Below are 16,877 nucleotides of genomic sequence, written 5' to 3'. Positions count from 1 at the left end.
AATTGTTCCTACCCTCGAGGAGCTTACAATTTAGTGGGGTAAGACAAAACACAAAATATTTATTTGAGAATCAATTTTATTAACCAGCTTTACAAAGCATCCCCCTCCCAACCCAAGTCTGTGGCACATTCTTCCAGAAGCCTAGGGGAAAGTGAACTCAAACTTAAGAGAGGACATATGACAAATGTGTAAATTCACAACTACAGGTTGTTGAACAGTCATTTCTCTCATTGATTGAATGCTCAAGAAGTAAGTATGGTGTCGTTCCTTTGCTGGCTTCTTTGAATTTGTGTTCAATTTGGCTCTCAATATAGCCCTTCTGAAGCCAACATTAGGATACTGATGGGAAGATAAAATCCTCCAGATACTTTGAAGTTCAATAGGTAAATTATTCAGCAGGAGAGCACAGAGGGGAGACACAAAGCAAAAACTAAAGCCCCTCCTCCATCTCTTCAGCTATTCTTTCTTGGAGATTTTATTTAGAATACTACATTTGTTTCCATTTCTGGTATTCTCCCATTTCAGTCATCTCAGTACGTTTAATGCAAGATCCAGAAAATATAATGAAATCCTTCAGGTGCTTGAAAAATCTTCCTGTTATGACATCATCAATAGTTGTCAGAGATCTTTTCACACTTAATCTAATGCCTATGATTGATTGAAAATTTTTAGACTTAATTTCAGCAGGATAGAGTTGAATAAATAAATCAGCCATACCCCTACACTTATCCTTTATGAAATATGTTAAGTAATACATTTATTTTCTTAGGCCACTAATCCCAACACTAAACCAGTAATCTGCTAGCTAATCCTTAATTTTAGTGATTCTAAAAATACTATAGTGGTATAATCCTGAATACCTTATCCTTCCATAAGAGGTTTTATGGAAGTAGCTTATGAAGTGGGAATGAGGGACAGAAACTGAATTCTTGTTTTCATAGCTCTTTTCATTCATTCAGGCATGCTTTTACTCACTATATTTCCATTAAAAAGATAGCTGCACAGCATCATTTAAAGACAATAGGAGATGACTGGATCCAACCATCTTTTAATAGCTTTTGTGTTCTTTATATTCAGTTCATTTGTCATTGTCATTGTCAGTGTGATTAACAATTGACATTTCTCTTCAATAAAACTAATTTAGATGAACTTCTTTATTATTGGTTTATCTTTTTCTTTAATTATAGGAGGATATCCAGGTAAACCCAGAACTTAACTTACTAAATGTGAAAGGGAGTAACTTTTTTTCAAGGTCATTTTATGTAGATATATTTGTGATTATATATTTAGAGCTTGAAAGGTTGTCATAGATCATCTAAAACAACCCTATCATTTTACAAATGAGGAAAGTGAATCCCATAAAAGTTTTTACTTGGACATGGTTGCATAGGAAAGCCAATATCCAGTCTAACTACTCTGTCTTCAGACTTTTTATACAGTTTAGTCATCTTCATTTCATTTAAGAAGTAAAGACATCTATGATAGGTACTTTAATAAAGACATATTCTTAAATACTTATTACAAAGAATATGTATATGTAAAATATAGCTATCGAATTCTTTGGAAAATCAAATTATAATAGATTCTAAGATATGCCAACAAGTGGATGAATATAAGTTCCTTAAGGCCTCGGTAATGTTTTGTTTTTATCTTTGTGTCTTCCAATCCTAGTATAGTACATATTATTATTATTAAGAATAATAAGTTGACATTACTATAACATCTAAATGTTTATAAGATACTTTATGCATATTATTTCATTTTATTCTTACAGCAGCTTTGTAAGGTATCTTCTACAGAAATTTTATCTATTCTATATATGAGAAAAATGAGTCTGTGAGAGATTAAGTTAACTTCTACGTAGTTAGACAACTAGTTTCAGAAGTTATTTTCAACCAAGTTCTCCTTGCTTCCAAATCAATATCCACTATACCACACTGCCTCTGAAAAACAGAGAAAATGCCAATTATAGTATGTATTCTAAGGACATTTTGTGATATTTTGTTAAAATAAAATACATTCCTTAATACATTATAAATTCAAAATTGTTCTGGATACTGATGAAGGGAAATATGGAGGACATCAGAGACTAGACCATAATACAGATTTCATTTCTGAGCATTTTGAACATAATGGCCGTCCCTGTTCTCTTTTGGTAAGTATTATTCTTAAAAATTTTCTTTCTGTCTTTAAGAGATGCTTGAAACTTCAAGGTGATGTTGAAGTTGGTAATAACAATAAAAAGCTGTTTTTTGCATTTAACAAGTTGAAGATTTAGTCCAATTAAGATATAATATTTTCTTAACATGAAGAATTTGGTAAGTAAAATATTAAATTGTGAATAAGTTCTGTTTTGTGTTGCTGTCCTAGACATTTATAATCATAAATTAGTCTGTTATCTTGCTTTAAACTAATCCTTCCTTTCTTAAATTTTATTCTTTGGACCCTGTTGTTCCATGTAAATAGGAGTTCTCTAAAAAATTTTCATGCAAATACTATTTTTCTTCTCAACATATAAAATGTTAAATTATTTGACAGAATATTACATGAGCATATTTTAAGTATGTACATAAACTTTATTTCCTATATTTTTCTCCACAACTTCCTCAAATCACTTTTTTTTAATATGTGGATAAGTATTTCAGGTATTTTTTGGTTTGAGAAGGACTTAGATAATTATGATAAACTTCTGAGATAAAACCAGAGATTTGGGAAATAATTTACAACTTCATTTGGAATCTAGTTCTGCACTCAAGTCCAAATCTCAATACTATCTGGTCCTCTTAACTGCTAAGATTCATCTTTTTTGAATTAAAAACACAAATGCTCAGTGGGAAAGCATCTGCTTGTCTTTATTGACTAGACTATGGCAGGTCTTGGTTTGTGTAGTTATTTTACTTCTCTGGTTAATAACAGTGAGGCACTTTTGTAATTTATTAGAATTTAATTTATATAAGTCCTTATAATTTCTTAATTCCAATTACACATTACTGAAAGACATGGTACTAAGGGTTCTCAGCAGGATTTAATTGAAAATGGGTGTGAAAACTTCATTACATTCCTATACTCTCCCACCTGTCTAATTCCACCCCAAATCACTAGTGCAGACTCGTTAAGTTGATTTCCTACTATACTGAAGAGAAAACCAATCTTGACTTAGCAGTAACAATGAAAAAAATGAGATTGTTAATAATTAATGAGGTTGAATTCTGGGAAAAGTATTCATGCTATAGAATGTCAAGATGGCCTCAAGATGACAATCAAAAAATTAATAAAAAAAAAAAACCTGTCTGAGGGGCCAAAACAAAGACAAAAATGAAACAACCTCTGTTCTCAAAGAGCATGGGGCATGTCCAGTAAAATGACAGAATAGATACTTTACTCAAACGTCTTTAATCCCAAAACCCCAAAAGAAAGGGATTTTGGACCAGACATCATATACATCATATATATCATATACAGCTGACTCTATAAAATAAAAGCAGAGAATTTCCACACAATCTAAAAACCGCAAGAATAACTATTACTCCAGATAATTTTAATATTTTGAGCTCTCACAGACTTCCAAAGCAGGTTTATGTACTTTTGACTTGGGGTTCAGCAATAAGGCTGGCTTATGTCAGTGACTCTTCCCAAAACTTCCTCTGATCTCTTGACCCCCAACTTACTGATCCACCAAGAATCAGTAGTTATTACTTTGGCCTAGCCGTGTTAAGAAAAAGAGGAGGGATTGGGATGGAGCTAAAAAAATTCATATCCACTCTGAGAGCCAAAATCTAGTGGGAGCAGAAAATCTGGCTTGACAGAAAGGGGATTGGAAACTCAATGGGCCAGATCTCTTTCACCAGAAGTTACTCCAAGCAAAGACCTGGTACAGTTGAACTTAATTTCACACTATCCGAAGAGAGCCAGTCTTACCTTGAGGGCCTTATGTAACAGTGGAAAGAAGAATGGTAGAATATTGACTAAGGAAAAAGAAAAGCTAAAACACCAAAATACCAAATGAGAAAGCCTAATTGAAGCCTTGTATATAAACAGATAAAACAACTAGATTATTGTAAAAAGAGAAGTAAATTAGACTTCTGGAGCTGGAAGTGACAAGGGGAAAAAAAGGGATTTACACGCTTTCTCCACTGTACCACACCTCAAAAAGAAATCCAAACAAATAATGATGAATATCATTATATGATGAAAACATTGTTACCCAGTGGAGTCACTAAGAGTTAATGAACAACTATTGATGACAGTCCTATGGACACCCAAGAGATCATGGAACAATAGGAAGATATTCTAGATTTATTCAAAATTGAAGTCTCAAAGGAAGAAATTAGAAATGAATTTAGGTTCAAAAATAAGTTTTTGAAAATAGAATTTAAGAATAAATAAGAAAGCAGGAAAAATTAAATGTATGATTGATAATCTTCCCAAGGAAGTAGAAGCTGTAAGACAGTATACAAATTTGGAATACAAAATGTTAAAGTGGAGAAAAGTTAGAAGAGATTAAAAAAGCCACCAGATTTAAAAGATATAAGTTCTATACAAATCAATGAACTTTAAAACAGGATGCACATAGAGCTTAAGGATCATAGAATCTCAGGGGAATATGACAAATAATCAGAATATTATAATACAAAAAACAATATGATAAAATGACAAAACTTTTGAATACAGCCCTACACCTAAAACGCATTGATTGAAAGCATCTATAGTTCTTCACCAGAAGGAACAACAAAAAGGAAAATAAATTTAGACTTTAAACTCCAAGATATGAAGTTGTTATGGTAGAGAAAAGTAGCCTGGTTTTATTATATATTATAGGGCTTAGGACTCTTTAATCCCTTTTTTGTGTCATGTAACTTTTTGGCAATCTAGTGAATCCTATGGACCCCTTCTCAAAATAATGTTTTTAAATACACATACATGACATCTTATATTGGAATAATGATTAAATTAATAAATAATTTTTCCTATCCAAGTTTGGAGACCAAAGACCTCAGATTAAGAACCCTAGGTTTATTAAATTGACAGCAAAATTAATGTGCTTTGGGCTTTTTCTTTTTACATATTCTAAGTCTTCTTTTCTCTCTTAGGTTTTATTCCCATGAAATCTTATAAATTACATTAATTTTAACAAGTAGAAAAGCCACTTCTTGCATTAATAAATGAAAAGATATTTATTAAACATTACATACTAAGGTAAGCATGAGGGATACATAGATAAGCAAGAAAGTACGTTTTTTCAGGGAATTCACATTCTAATAGGAGGTTTCACCTACAAGTCAGACACAAAGATCTCATTATCCTTAGGATGGTAATGTTTCTTTAATGTTACCCATTTCTGAGGTTGAACCATCTAAAGACTTTGGTGTTGAGAACTTTCTTTTCCTGGATCTTAAGTAGTTATGGCTGCTGAGGAAGTAGAAACCATAACCTTTGAAAAAGTAGTTGGCAAATTGTATCTTCACAAATACTGATTTTCTTGAGGATGACTGTGGGTCTCTGGCTAGAAATAGGCTTATGGTCTGGGGAGCACTGCTTTTCTCAGAACTCAAGTTCTGGATGTTGGAATGTCTCTATTTCAGTCTGAAGAAGTTAGTAGTCAAAGTGGTGGCAGAACTGAATGAAAATTAAATGAGAAACTCATTCAATAAATAAGCATTTAGTAAGCATCTGATAAGTATTAGCATCTTACCTTTAGTAAAACTAACTCAATTGCCATCCGAATTTAGAGACAGAAGCAGAAAGAAATTTATTATTTCAAATAGGAGAAGCAATGAAGTACTAAGAACCACTCACAGGAGCAATTGCACACATTCCTCTAAGTGGCATGTGTTACACAACCTTTTTTTCAGGTAGGAAAAAACTCAAAGGCATTAGAGACAGCAAGAGTTTTATGATGCCAGCCTTTCTAACTATTGTGGATAAATATTTGTGTCCAGAAGTATATTTTCCTGTTAGACTTCTTGGTTCCTTTTATTACCACTAAAGATCTTTGCACCCATTTGAATCAAAATAAACAGTTAACAGCAGCAACAACTGCTCTTATTAATTTTTTCCCAGCACTGATTCAACTCATTCAGCAAACACAGAATGTGCTTCATATGAATGCAGCAGCTGGAAAAGAGTATATATCAAATAGTGTTATGTTACAGTAAGGGGCATGGTAAATCATAGAGACAAGTAGGGCAAAACAGAGCCTTGTTCCATCATCTTGTTCTATGTGACCATGTGTTGGAAAGGGGATTGTTTAATATTAAATAACTAGGCTCCAGATGGGAAGGTCATAGGTGGTAGGGTTGAAATAAGGAGTACAAATGAACCAAGAAAATACCGGAAGTCCAAGTAAGTCCAATTTCTTCTTGCCAGATTTGCTCAAGGAACAGCTATAAGGAGCAGTATGACTTAAGAAATAAATTTTCCTCTCATCCACAAGGTAGCTGAATCCTGTAGTAATGAAATTCATCATTGCACAGTTTTAGCTATGCTGTGGACCCAATTATATCACTTGAGCATAAAGACTTCATACCGTTTTTATCAAACTTATTAGGCCTTGTTAAAGAAATTCTACTGTATCCATAAAACAGTAGTGAAAAAGATAAAATTTACTTTTCTACTTTTGTGACATTTAAGGCCATGCTAACTAGCATATATTTGCAAAGAATTTAATTTGCAAGCTCAGTAATCCATAAGATCTGCTGAATAAGTTTCAAATCTGTGCTTTCAAAGATAGCAACAAACAGAGCTTGGAGAATTCCTAAAATAGTTTTCCATACTGCAGCATCAGCAGGTAAAAGCTCTAGATTCTTTTTTTTTCCCCATTGGTAAAAAAATGTAAAGCCAAGAAATCCAGTTTATGTTATATACTTTCACTGAGGCCATGTTAGCTATGATCAGAATGACTTATAGAAAGTTTAAAAAAAAAAAAAAGGTGATGTAGAACCATTTCTTATTCTTTTTGGAAAAAAGCAGCAGTGTTTTTTAGTATGCACATTTCTTTGAGCTTCAGTTGCTGAAATGCAATAAAAGTATTATATTAGGGACTAATATGCCAAGGAGAATTTTTTTTCTACTTAACATGAATCTAGCATAGGCAAGAATAGGAACACATAATTGAGTCCAAAATTTTCCTAAGTAGATAGTTGCTTCATTGCTGTAGTGAAAACATGAGCCCTGTATAATGAAAATGTGAAGAATGGTATCATCATTAATTATTTTATTATTGTAAGTGACCAAATAATTCCATTAATTATCCCCATTTTACATTTAGGGGCTCTTGTGTAGATAAGCTACTTTGATAAGCTACTTGACATAGTTATTTATTTTTTGTAACATAGTGTTAAAGTTCTGTGAGAATAAAAAAAAAATCCTAATCCTGAAGAGTAATATTTTTCAGATCTTTTAAAACAAAAAACAGTAATTAATAAAATACTTTAAAAATTGTTCTTATCCCCTTTTCTAAATTAGATGAATGAATTTACATTTCTGTATTAAAATATTATCAATGTCATTTTATCCTGGTACAGAGAAATGTGATTTCTCTTTCCCTAGAAAGTTTGCAAACTATAGCATTTTCATCTTTGTGACCCTTCCCTCCCCAAATAAATAGTCATTTCCATATATTGTGTATTGATGGTTTCAGTCTCATATATTTTGCTGGAAAAAAATTGTATTGCACAATTGATATTACCCGTATAAAATTTACTATTTCAAAAAGAAAATTAATTCTATTTCATCTTTGATGTCAAGCACTTTTCAGTTTTAAACCTATGTGATATAAATGTAATTGATGCTATCTTACCTATTTTCATAATTTCTATTGCTAGTATATGATATAAACTAAATGATGATACTTCATGACTTACAATACCTAAAAAATTTTCAGTAATCAAATTTCTTATGACCAGCCTGATGAGTTATGGGCCAAGAAATTAGGCAATTTCCTAAAGTCACAAGTTATCTTATCCTAGAAAATGAACTTTGTTTAACACAGAACAATATATGTTTTGCTGCCCTTGTATGTCCCCTTAAAACTATCTCAAGTCAAAGCACATTTAAATATCTAATCAGTTATGTGTAGTTTATGCAACTTGTGTTAAAAGAATTCATTGCAAGATCAGTTAAAGAACCATACAAAAATAATTTCAATTGTAATTGATCAACTTGATCTGCCAGTCTGTTTTCAGTGATATGTTTGGCAGATACCAGACTCCTGGGCACACTGTAAACTACTTAATAAATATTTGAAAATTGAATTTAGTTTTAGTTATTCCAATCACTAATATATAGATCAGTGGCAGGCCCATGGTTTGATTTATTTTAGCCCTTAATATTTTTTGTGGTGATATTTCTCTACTAGCCCAGAGAATACTTTATCCCTGGTTAGCTTCTATATCTTTGTTTAGTTTACAGTTAAGTCTAGAACTGTGAACCAATACTTAATCACACACTTCCCTCATTATCTTATATCCCTTCCTGTTGATATCACAGAATCTCAGAGTTGGTAGGAACTTCAGAAAGCCTAAATCTCTACCTGGTTAGTGTAATAATTAAAATTAAATTATAAGACTAAGTAGCTTTATTACATCAAAGTAGTGATAGTAAAGAGAGGGAAATATAGGAAAGAGGTAGAGAGTTGTCTAGCTAAATACCCTAGTTGCTGTTCTAATGGATTGAAGCTCACCACAAACAAAGGCTCCTTCAGGTTTAATCTCCAGTCAGAAGAGCATGAGAGTGTCCAAGTGGAGCCTTTGTCTTGCTTTTATAAGCAGTTTTCTCCGCCCACTAGCTCTCCCATATTGTCTCAGGAACCTGGCACTGCCTAGGAGAGGCAGTGCCTGTGAAATAAATTTCCTGTCTTGGTTTCAACTTCCTTTTTCTGAGGGCCTGTCTATCCCTGCACATCTCAATGTTAAATGCTGACTGATTACATCAAAGCAAAGGGAGGGGAATTCCCTTCTCACAATCACCCCAGTGATTCTATTGAGAGATGAACGCGTTGAAACCTCCCCAATTGAGGGTTTTGGGAGATTAACATGCCTAGTCTCCCCAGAGGGAATTCCCTTCTCACAATAGGAAACCCCTCTGCAGTGTTTATATTCAGCTTTTGCTTGTAAATGACCAGTGAGGAAGAATACATTTATTCCTAAGACAGCCTTTTCCACTTTTCAAACTTAAATTTACCACTTTGCCTCCCTGTGAAAAACAGAACAATTAAAATCCTTTTCTGTGATAACCCTTCACCGGGGGCAGCTGGATGGCTCAAAAGATTGAGAACCAAGTCTAGAGATGGGAGGTCCTAGGTTAAAATCTGGCCTCAGACATTTTCTACCAGTGTGACCCTAGTCAAGTCACTTAACCTCTATTGTCTAACCTTTACCATTCTTCTACCTTGAAACCAATGAATAGTATTGATTCTAAGGTGGAAGGCAAGGGTTAAAATTTTAAAAAGTAGCCTCTCACATTCTTGAAGGCAGCTATTTTGTCTCTCCTAAGTATGCCCTTTTCTGAGCTAATATCTTTCAACTAATTCTCATAGGCTATGAATTAAAGATCTTGGTCATCCTACTAAAGACACACTAAGAAAATCAATGCAGTGCTGTTTGTAAAAATCTTTTGTTTTCAAATTAAATGTTGAAGAAATTAATTTTAAAAAATAAATTCCAGTGATGAGAGAAGATAGGGAGGGGGTGTGGCAGGACTTGTAGAATTTTATTTCAAAGTCAGCAATTTGAAGGTAAGGAAATTATAGTAGAATTTACTAGATTATTGATATAAAAATATATTGATATAAAAATATCCTTCTAAGGTTGATTTCTGTAAATGGCAAAAACATTTGTATCTGCTAATGTACTCAAAAGACAGTTAAGTCAATACACACTATTGACTCCAATACAGAAGGTAAGGGTTTTAAAAAAAAAAGTTAATGTAGCCTACTTCTGTTGAATTTAGTAAGTAATGTTCTCTGTTTCAGGTCTGGCAAAGATGTGGCTATATCACCTTGGGCTATTACAATCTTCAGCTTTTTTTTTTTTCCTAAACTGAGTTCATAATCATTCTTATACTGGACAGGAAAGAACCTAGGGTAGGAAACATAAAAATTAGAACAGTTCAAATAGTATTGTCTGGATAAGGAAAAGTATAATTCTTTGAAAATTCTAGCTTTTCTTTCAAAATATTAGCAACATAAAATTTTGCAGAACATAAAAATGTTTTATGTAGAGTTTCATTAGATTTAATATACTAAAAACCAGATTATAGTTTTTAGCTTTTCCAAAAAATAACTTTTAAAAAATATACTGCTAATGGAAAGTTAGGTATCAATGGTCACATAATAATTTAAAATGTATATATAATACATATTTTCCCCAAATCTACCAGTTTCAAACCTGTTTTAGTCCTATACCAGATATTCAAATCAACCCTATTTTCTTTTGCCTCTTTCAAGGAGATAAATTGTTAGAAGCTCTATATCACAAAAACTTTAGGAGAAAACAGTATATTGTGTAAATATACCAAATGTCATTGAGTGAAAATCAGCTATTCTGTTCTCTTTTCTTAAAACTTGCATTTAATGAGCCTTTTCTTATTTTGAAATGCTTTTTCTAAACTTAAAAGAACATCAAACAAATTGGGCATTTCCACATACGTAATAGAAAAGTAAAAGAAAGTTGTATAGGAAACTGCAGAACTCACTTATGTATACCTTGCGAGTCTTTTAAAGTTTATAATAAGTTCACCTATCCTGTTTCAGTGCTCCTTTCTAGCCTTTAATGCTATTCTCTAATCTCTACTTTAAAAAAAAATAGTATCTCAATGGCCCTTTTCAATTATCTGTTTTTGTTGTTGTTGATATTTTATCTCTAGCTACCTCACCCTACCACCCACTCTACCTACTACTGGAAAAATAAAAGCAAAGCTCTTATAACAAGTGTCTAATCAAACAAAACAAATTCCCTTTTTGCCGATGTCCAAAAATTTACGTGTGCCTTATTCTTCATCTTGAGTCCATCATCTCTGTTTCCAGAGGTAGGGGTAGCATTCTTAATCATGAGTTCTTTGGAATCATTTGGGCCATTTTAGCTGTTCCCTTAATTCCTTTTTTTCTAAATTTATGTTTTCTTTTTATCTTACCTTCTGGTTCTGGATTATGAAAGACTGAAACTCTCACATGTTGAAATGAAGAGAAAATTCCTAACATTAGGAAAACCAAAAATTATGACAAAACAAAGATTTGAAAGTAGATTTTGTCACAGTGAAGTCAGATTTCTGCCAGTTTAGCTTTATGCATTTTAAATTAATAAACATATTTGTACATATTAAGTTCCAGAGAAAATGATGCATTGATTTGGATAGTTTACTCTTGAGACATATTGGCTATTGTGATCCTAGACAAGTCATAGACTCAGTGCCCCCAAGCAGTTAATTCTCTAAGTCTTTAAATTTTTTAACAATTACTAATCTATATGAATAAGCTGTTAAAATGCCAATAAAAATCATAAATTCCATCCTCCAAAATGCTACTAATAAAGAATTAAGTAGCATATTGGTCAATTAAGTAGTGTGCATCACTTGCAAACGAAGTAGGTAGAATGCTGGGCTTAAAGACAGGAAGATCTGACTTCAAATCTAGCCTTAGACACTTATTAATTGTATGACTCTGAGCAAGTCACTTGCCCATGTTTGCCTCAGTTTCCTCATCTGTAGAATAAGCTGGAGAAGGAAATGGCAAACCACTCAAAAATGCTAAGAAAACTCCATTTGTTTTCATGAAGAGTCAGACATGACTAAAATGACTAAACCACAACAACAAAATCAAAAACAGTGCTCAAAAGGCAAAAAATTGCTCAATTGCGTGAATGCTATTTTAAGAAATAAATGTTAGAGAACTTCATGTGAAATGTTGATGTGTTTATTAAAATTTCCCATCTTTATAAAGTGAAATGAATGTTTGTGACTAATTAGAAAAATGGTTTTTGGTATGCCACCTGGAGTTAAAGGTGTGTACCTTATCGGATTCCTTTGATTGCATTCATTAAGGTCTTATTCTTCAATGAAAAAAATGTCAATAGGAAACATTTTCATAAGTAATGCTCTCAAGATGCAAAGATAGTTCCAAAACATTGCTTTGTCACATTACCCCTGTTTACCTGAATGAAATGGCATCATAGGTCTCAGACAAACTTTAATTCACACACTAGTGTTCAAACATAGCAATAAGATTGTTTTAATTTTTTATTTAGAATATTTTCCCATGGTTTCATGATTCATGTTCTTTCCCTCTTTCCCACACCTCTCCCCACAGTTCCACTGGGTTTTACATATAATCACTCTTCAGTCAGTCTGCCTTACATGTTCTGAGTAATCTTAACACTGACAATTATAAATCATACTGAGCCCTCTAGTGGTAATTGTTTTTAAAATGCTGTCATATTAACTTTAGGACAAAGATTGGAAAAGTACTGTATACAGTTTAGATTACTCTTACTATAAGATTTTAAATATGATTCATCAAGACTAATAGCCTTAAGGAAACAAGTTTGAATCATGCCGTCAAACTTATTTCTTGAAGTCTATAGTAAAAAATCTTTATATCTAATGATTTTCATAAACCGTACTGACAAGATTATATTGACTTTTTTTTCTTACTTTAAAAAATTAGGTATACATTCCAAGCAGAGTGGGTCTTATACTTCAAAATATGGATATGCCAAACTGAAGAAGACAGAATCTGCCTGCACTGGATTCAGATATTTGTTTTATGTTCCAGTATTGAGCATTCATAGAACTTTTATTTTGTAGAGTTTTTTAAACTCTTAAATGTTGGTAATTGAATATTGAAATATACACAGGAATATCAAACTTTCTTTTAAAACTCCCTTCCAGAGCCATATATATCACAAGTTTAGAGAAAATTATCTTTGTATTTCTAGAGTGCATGGACTATATTTTCAAAGCTCTAAGTGACTGATATCCTCAAGTTATCCTTTGCATTTTACAAAAGTAAAGTAATGTAAAGTAAATTGATAATGATGTCATTCTTTTTTATTTCAGATTTGATTTATTCATTATATGCTATAATCTTCCCTTAATGTAATGAGTAAGCAGAATTTTTTAAAATTGAATACCAGTTTTATTTTATATAAGTTTTTTCTTTTGCATTTGGCAAAGACTGCAGTGAATGAAAATTTATCATGGTTTTATCACTTCTAAAATCCTATCTAGGAAAAAAGGAAAAAAATAATTATTATTCATAATAATGTTAAGGGTTTTTAAAATTAATGATAGACTTTATTTGTGAAGCCAGTTATGTGTGATTTTAGCATAACATTTTTATTTTATTTGCTCTTTCATATAACATTCTTATAGCCTCTTCTTTCTCAGTTTTTCTGACCCTTAAAATAATTACTGAGAGTTCAGAAAATATCTTTTATTTTCTATTAGTAAATAGTATGCCCCAAGTATTTTTAGTCAGACTTATCTTAATCTATTATTATAGGTAATTACTTTATAATACATTTTAACATACTTGATATCAAAATATATTCATTTGCAGAGAATAATCAAACATCATTTGTGTGTACCTGTACCTAGCATTTGTAGCACAAGCTACTAATAAATAGAATTTTGTTATTATTATAAAGTCAGTGATCCTTGAAAGTGACATTAACTCTTTCTGACTTTCATTAGATTAATCTTCCACTGGTATAAGGAATGCTCTTTTAAAAATATGCTTAATNAATATTTGTCATTTTCCCTTTTGGTTATGCCAGGAATTTCTTTTTACCCCTGCTTGGTCTCTTTTATTCCAGTACTAAAAAATTGTCCTGAAATTTATTTTCTCTGTTGTTTATCTTTTATTTCTAGGTATTGCAGAAGTCTACTAGACTTAAGAGTTTGAGCCTCAATGTCTTTGAAGCCAAAATGAAGTTGAGGAGGAGGAAGGTTGTGCAACCAAACAGCTTGGCAATGAAGTCAGAAAAAGTGAGGGTGTGTGAAACTCAAGCCCAAAAGGGAATTCTGGATTATTCTCTAAATTTTGAGTTGAGCTAAATTATTAACCTTATCACCTCCCCCCTCCCCACAGACTGAATGAAGTGGTACAATGGAAGAAGGAGATTTCCAAAGGGTCTATCCCCCAGCCCCATTAAGGGAGCCAGAGAATATGGTGAGTTCTAACCTGCCTGCCCTTCTTGGGCTATATGGAGTGTTCAGCAAGGACTAGCACCTTTAACATGAGGGCAAGCATGCCATTTTCAGGAGTAACCATTTACCTTTGGGCGTCGCTCAATTTTCACCCATTGCTCCAAGAAAATGTAGTAGCACCCACACCTCAGTAAAATTGTCTTAACATGTGGGCTAAACTAGGTTGAGGGTGATTCATGTGCTTCAAATCTGTAAGTATGTGAAGTCTTCCTCTGGTGGAATGGATGGATGAGAACAATTTGTTACAATAGTCTTGAAGGCAGCTGAAGTAGGCACTGTAGAATGCCTAGAGCCTGGTCAAGCCATCAGAGGTTATCCAATGCATCCACAATCATTCTGACTTGCCACTAGGCTTGGATGTCTCTGAGAGAGAGACTGATGACTTTGTGCAACTTTGCCTCACTTAAATCACATTCAAGACATCACCTTTTAATGTCATTGGGCCTCTTCAAAAAATAAAGATGGAAAACAACTCCTGGCCTTTCAAGCAGTGAAGGCCATGGAATTTAATATTTTATATGAAATTCTCTATTTGGACTTTAAAGTCATTCATAACAAAACTATCTTTCCAGTCTTACTATACTTTCCCTCCTGTATTCTAATCCAGTCAAGCTGACCATCTTTCTGCTTTATTTCCATATCTGACTCTTTCTAATTGGTTGAACTCTAGACTTATAATGAATGCCTTCTTCATCTCTATTTCATTGAATCCTTCTCTTTCTAGGGCTTAATTATTTAAAAGATCTACAACGGTATGGCCAATTTTTGTTCATCCAGTAATGTTGTTTCCAGGTGACTCAGATGGAGTTCATTTTCCATAAAGGAATTATGGAGGAGTAGGTTTTAAATAATAACACCTTATCATTTGTGATCAAATCCAATGATTACATCAACTGAACTAGGAAAGGGAATTGGTGATAGCCAATCCTTCCTATCTTACGTCTACTATAAGCTGGATAGGAATGGGAAGGACCTTTAGGCAGGGAGATGAACTGGCTAGCTATTGCAATAGTTCATGCATCAGATAAATTAGTCATTAGCAAACATAATAAGAATTGAAGCTTCTAACTTTAAAGTACTTAAGTATTATTTTTGTACCTTCAAAAAAACTGTTGTTTTACAACTCCTTTTCCCTTTTTCTTTTTTAAAGCTTTAATTAAGGTGTATAATTCAGATTTGACATTTAAGCATTATTATTATTATTCCTATTGACTCCCAGAGGAGCATAGGGCCGCAACCATCTCACGCCAAAGGACTCTGTTCTGGGTAACTTCCACCAACTGGGCATATCTTTGCCAGGTCTGTTTTGGCCTTCCGACTTTTCTCCTCCCTGGTGGGTTCCATATTTTTTTTTCATAGCGTCCTGACTGATGGGATACTGAATTGTTCTTTCCCAGAGTCTGGTATTGGAGATCTTTTCAGGCCATCTGATGTTCAAGATTTGATGTAGGCCTGGAGTTTGTTGGCTTTTGCCAGCACGCGTCGTGGACTCTGTTGGAGAGCAATCTTCCAGACTAGGCGATCGTTGGTTTTGTTGGTTTAATGAGGTTGCAGTTTCTGTAGCAGGTGATGTTTTTACGGAATGAGGTTGCTAGCCTCGCGCCCAACCCTCCTCCTTTTTCAGCCGGGCTTGGGACTGTCCTTGGCGGAGTTGACATTTAAGCATAGATAATAAAATATTCCTTTTGAACTAAACCTACGAAATGATTTATTAAAATCCTAAAAATAATTCAACGAAGTATTAAGAATGTGTGTGTGTATTCTAACTTAGTTACAACTGCCATAAATAAATGTAGGAAAAGTCAGCAAAAATAAATAAAAACTATTATATATACATAACTGGTGATAAAACATATGGTTTTATGATTTAATTTTAAAAGTTCATTTATATTGCATGGCTTGATTTTTCTATATATTTCAATAACTAAATTATACATAATAGGGAGGGTCTAGGATTCCAATAATGTATTTGACAGTGGGTTGTCTTTCCATAAAAGGACCTCTCAATGATAAAAGACATAGACACACTAGGATAATCACTTTTATTCCTTCCTGCCTTAAAAGAACACAACAAATTCCATATTTTGTCAAATTCTAAAAAATCATTCCCAGGTCATAGGTCATAGAAAATATCTCCATATGTATAATTGTGATAGGCTGGATATGACCACAGCCTTCATTAGTGTTTATATATCTAGTTGTATAAATGTTTTGGTATCAATAGTATAAATGTTTTGGGGCCTAGGTACAGCATAAACTACCATCTCAAATAGATGAAAGTATTTTGGGACATCTCTGCTTACCCTGTTGCTATGAGAAGAAGAAATTTAGGACCAGCCATCACTGACAAAATAGCAGTTCCACTAACTCAAGTTTCCATTGTACCCAGTCTGCTAACTCTCATTGTATATTCTTTATTATCCTTTCTAGGATATCCCAGCCTTCTTTTGCTATCTGGTTTCCCCTAAATATCTTAGTAGTGGTGAGCAACTGAATAAAAACCAATTTTTATGTATTACTTGGCAGTAGTAGGCTAAGAGCTAAGGATACAAATGCAAGACATTCCCTGACATTACAAAATTACATTTGAATGGAGGATATAACACATGAAGGGAAGGAAATTTGAAAGAAAAGCTGCAGTCACAGAGGGATGGCAGTTAACTCCTCCCAAGAGG

General features: G+C 33.0%; 1 protein-coding gene across 1 annotated transcript in view; it reads left to right on the top strand.

Annotated features, from left to right (window-relative positions):
• GBE1 (1,4-alpha-glucan branching enzyme 1) overlaps nucleotides 1-13,737 on the top strand; it is a 372,788-nt gene extending 359,051 nt beyond the window's left edge. Inside the window, exons 15-16 of the mRNA XM_044670326.1 lie at nucleotides 2,035-2,155; nucleotides 12,659-13,737. Of these exons, the coding sequence (XP_044526261.1) occupies nucleotides 2,035-2,155; nucleotides 12,659-12,715 (178 nt within the window). The 3' untranslated portion in view covers nucleotides 12,716-13,737. The remainder of the gene's footprint in view (nucleotides 1-2,034; nucleotides 2,156-12,658) is intronic.
• Nucleotides 13,738-16,877: the final 3,140 nt, after the last annotated feature.

This window comes from Gracilinanus agilis, chromosome 3 (assembly GCF_016433145.1).
Source record: "Gracilinanus agilis isolate LMUSP501 chromosome 3, AgileGrace, whole genome shotgun sequence".
Classification (NCBI taxonomy): Eukaryota; Metazoa; Chordata; class Mammalia; order Didelphimorphia; family Didelphidae; genus Gracilinanus; species Gracilinanus agilis.
This window is presented reverse-complemented; position numbering and strand designations above follow the sequence as displayed.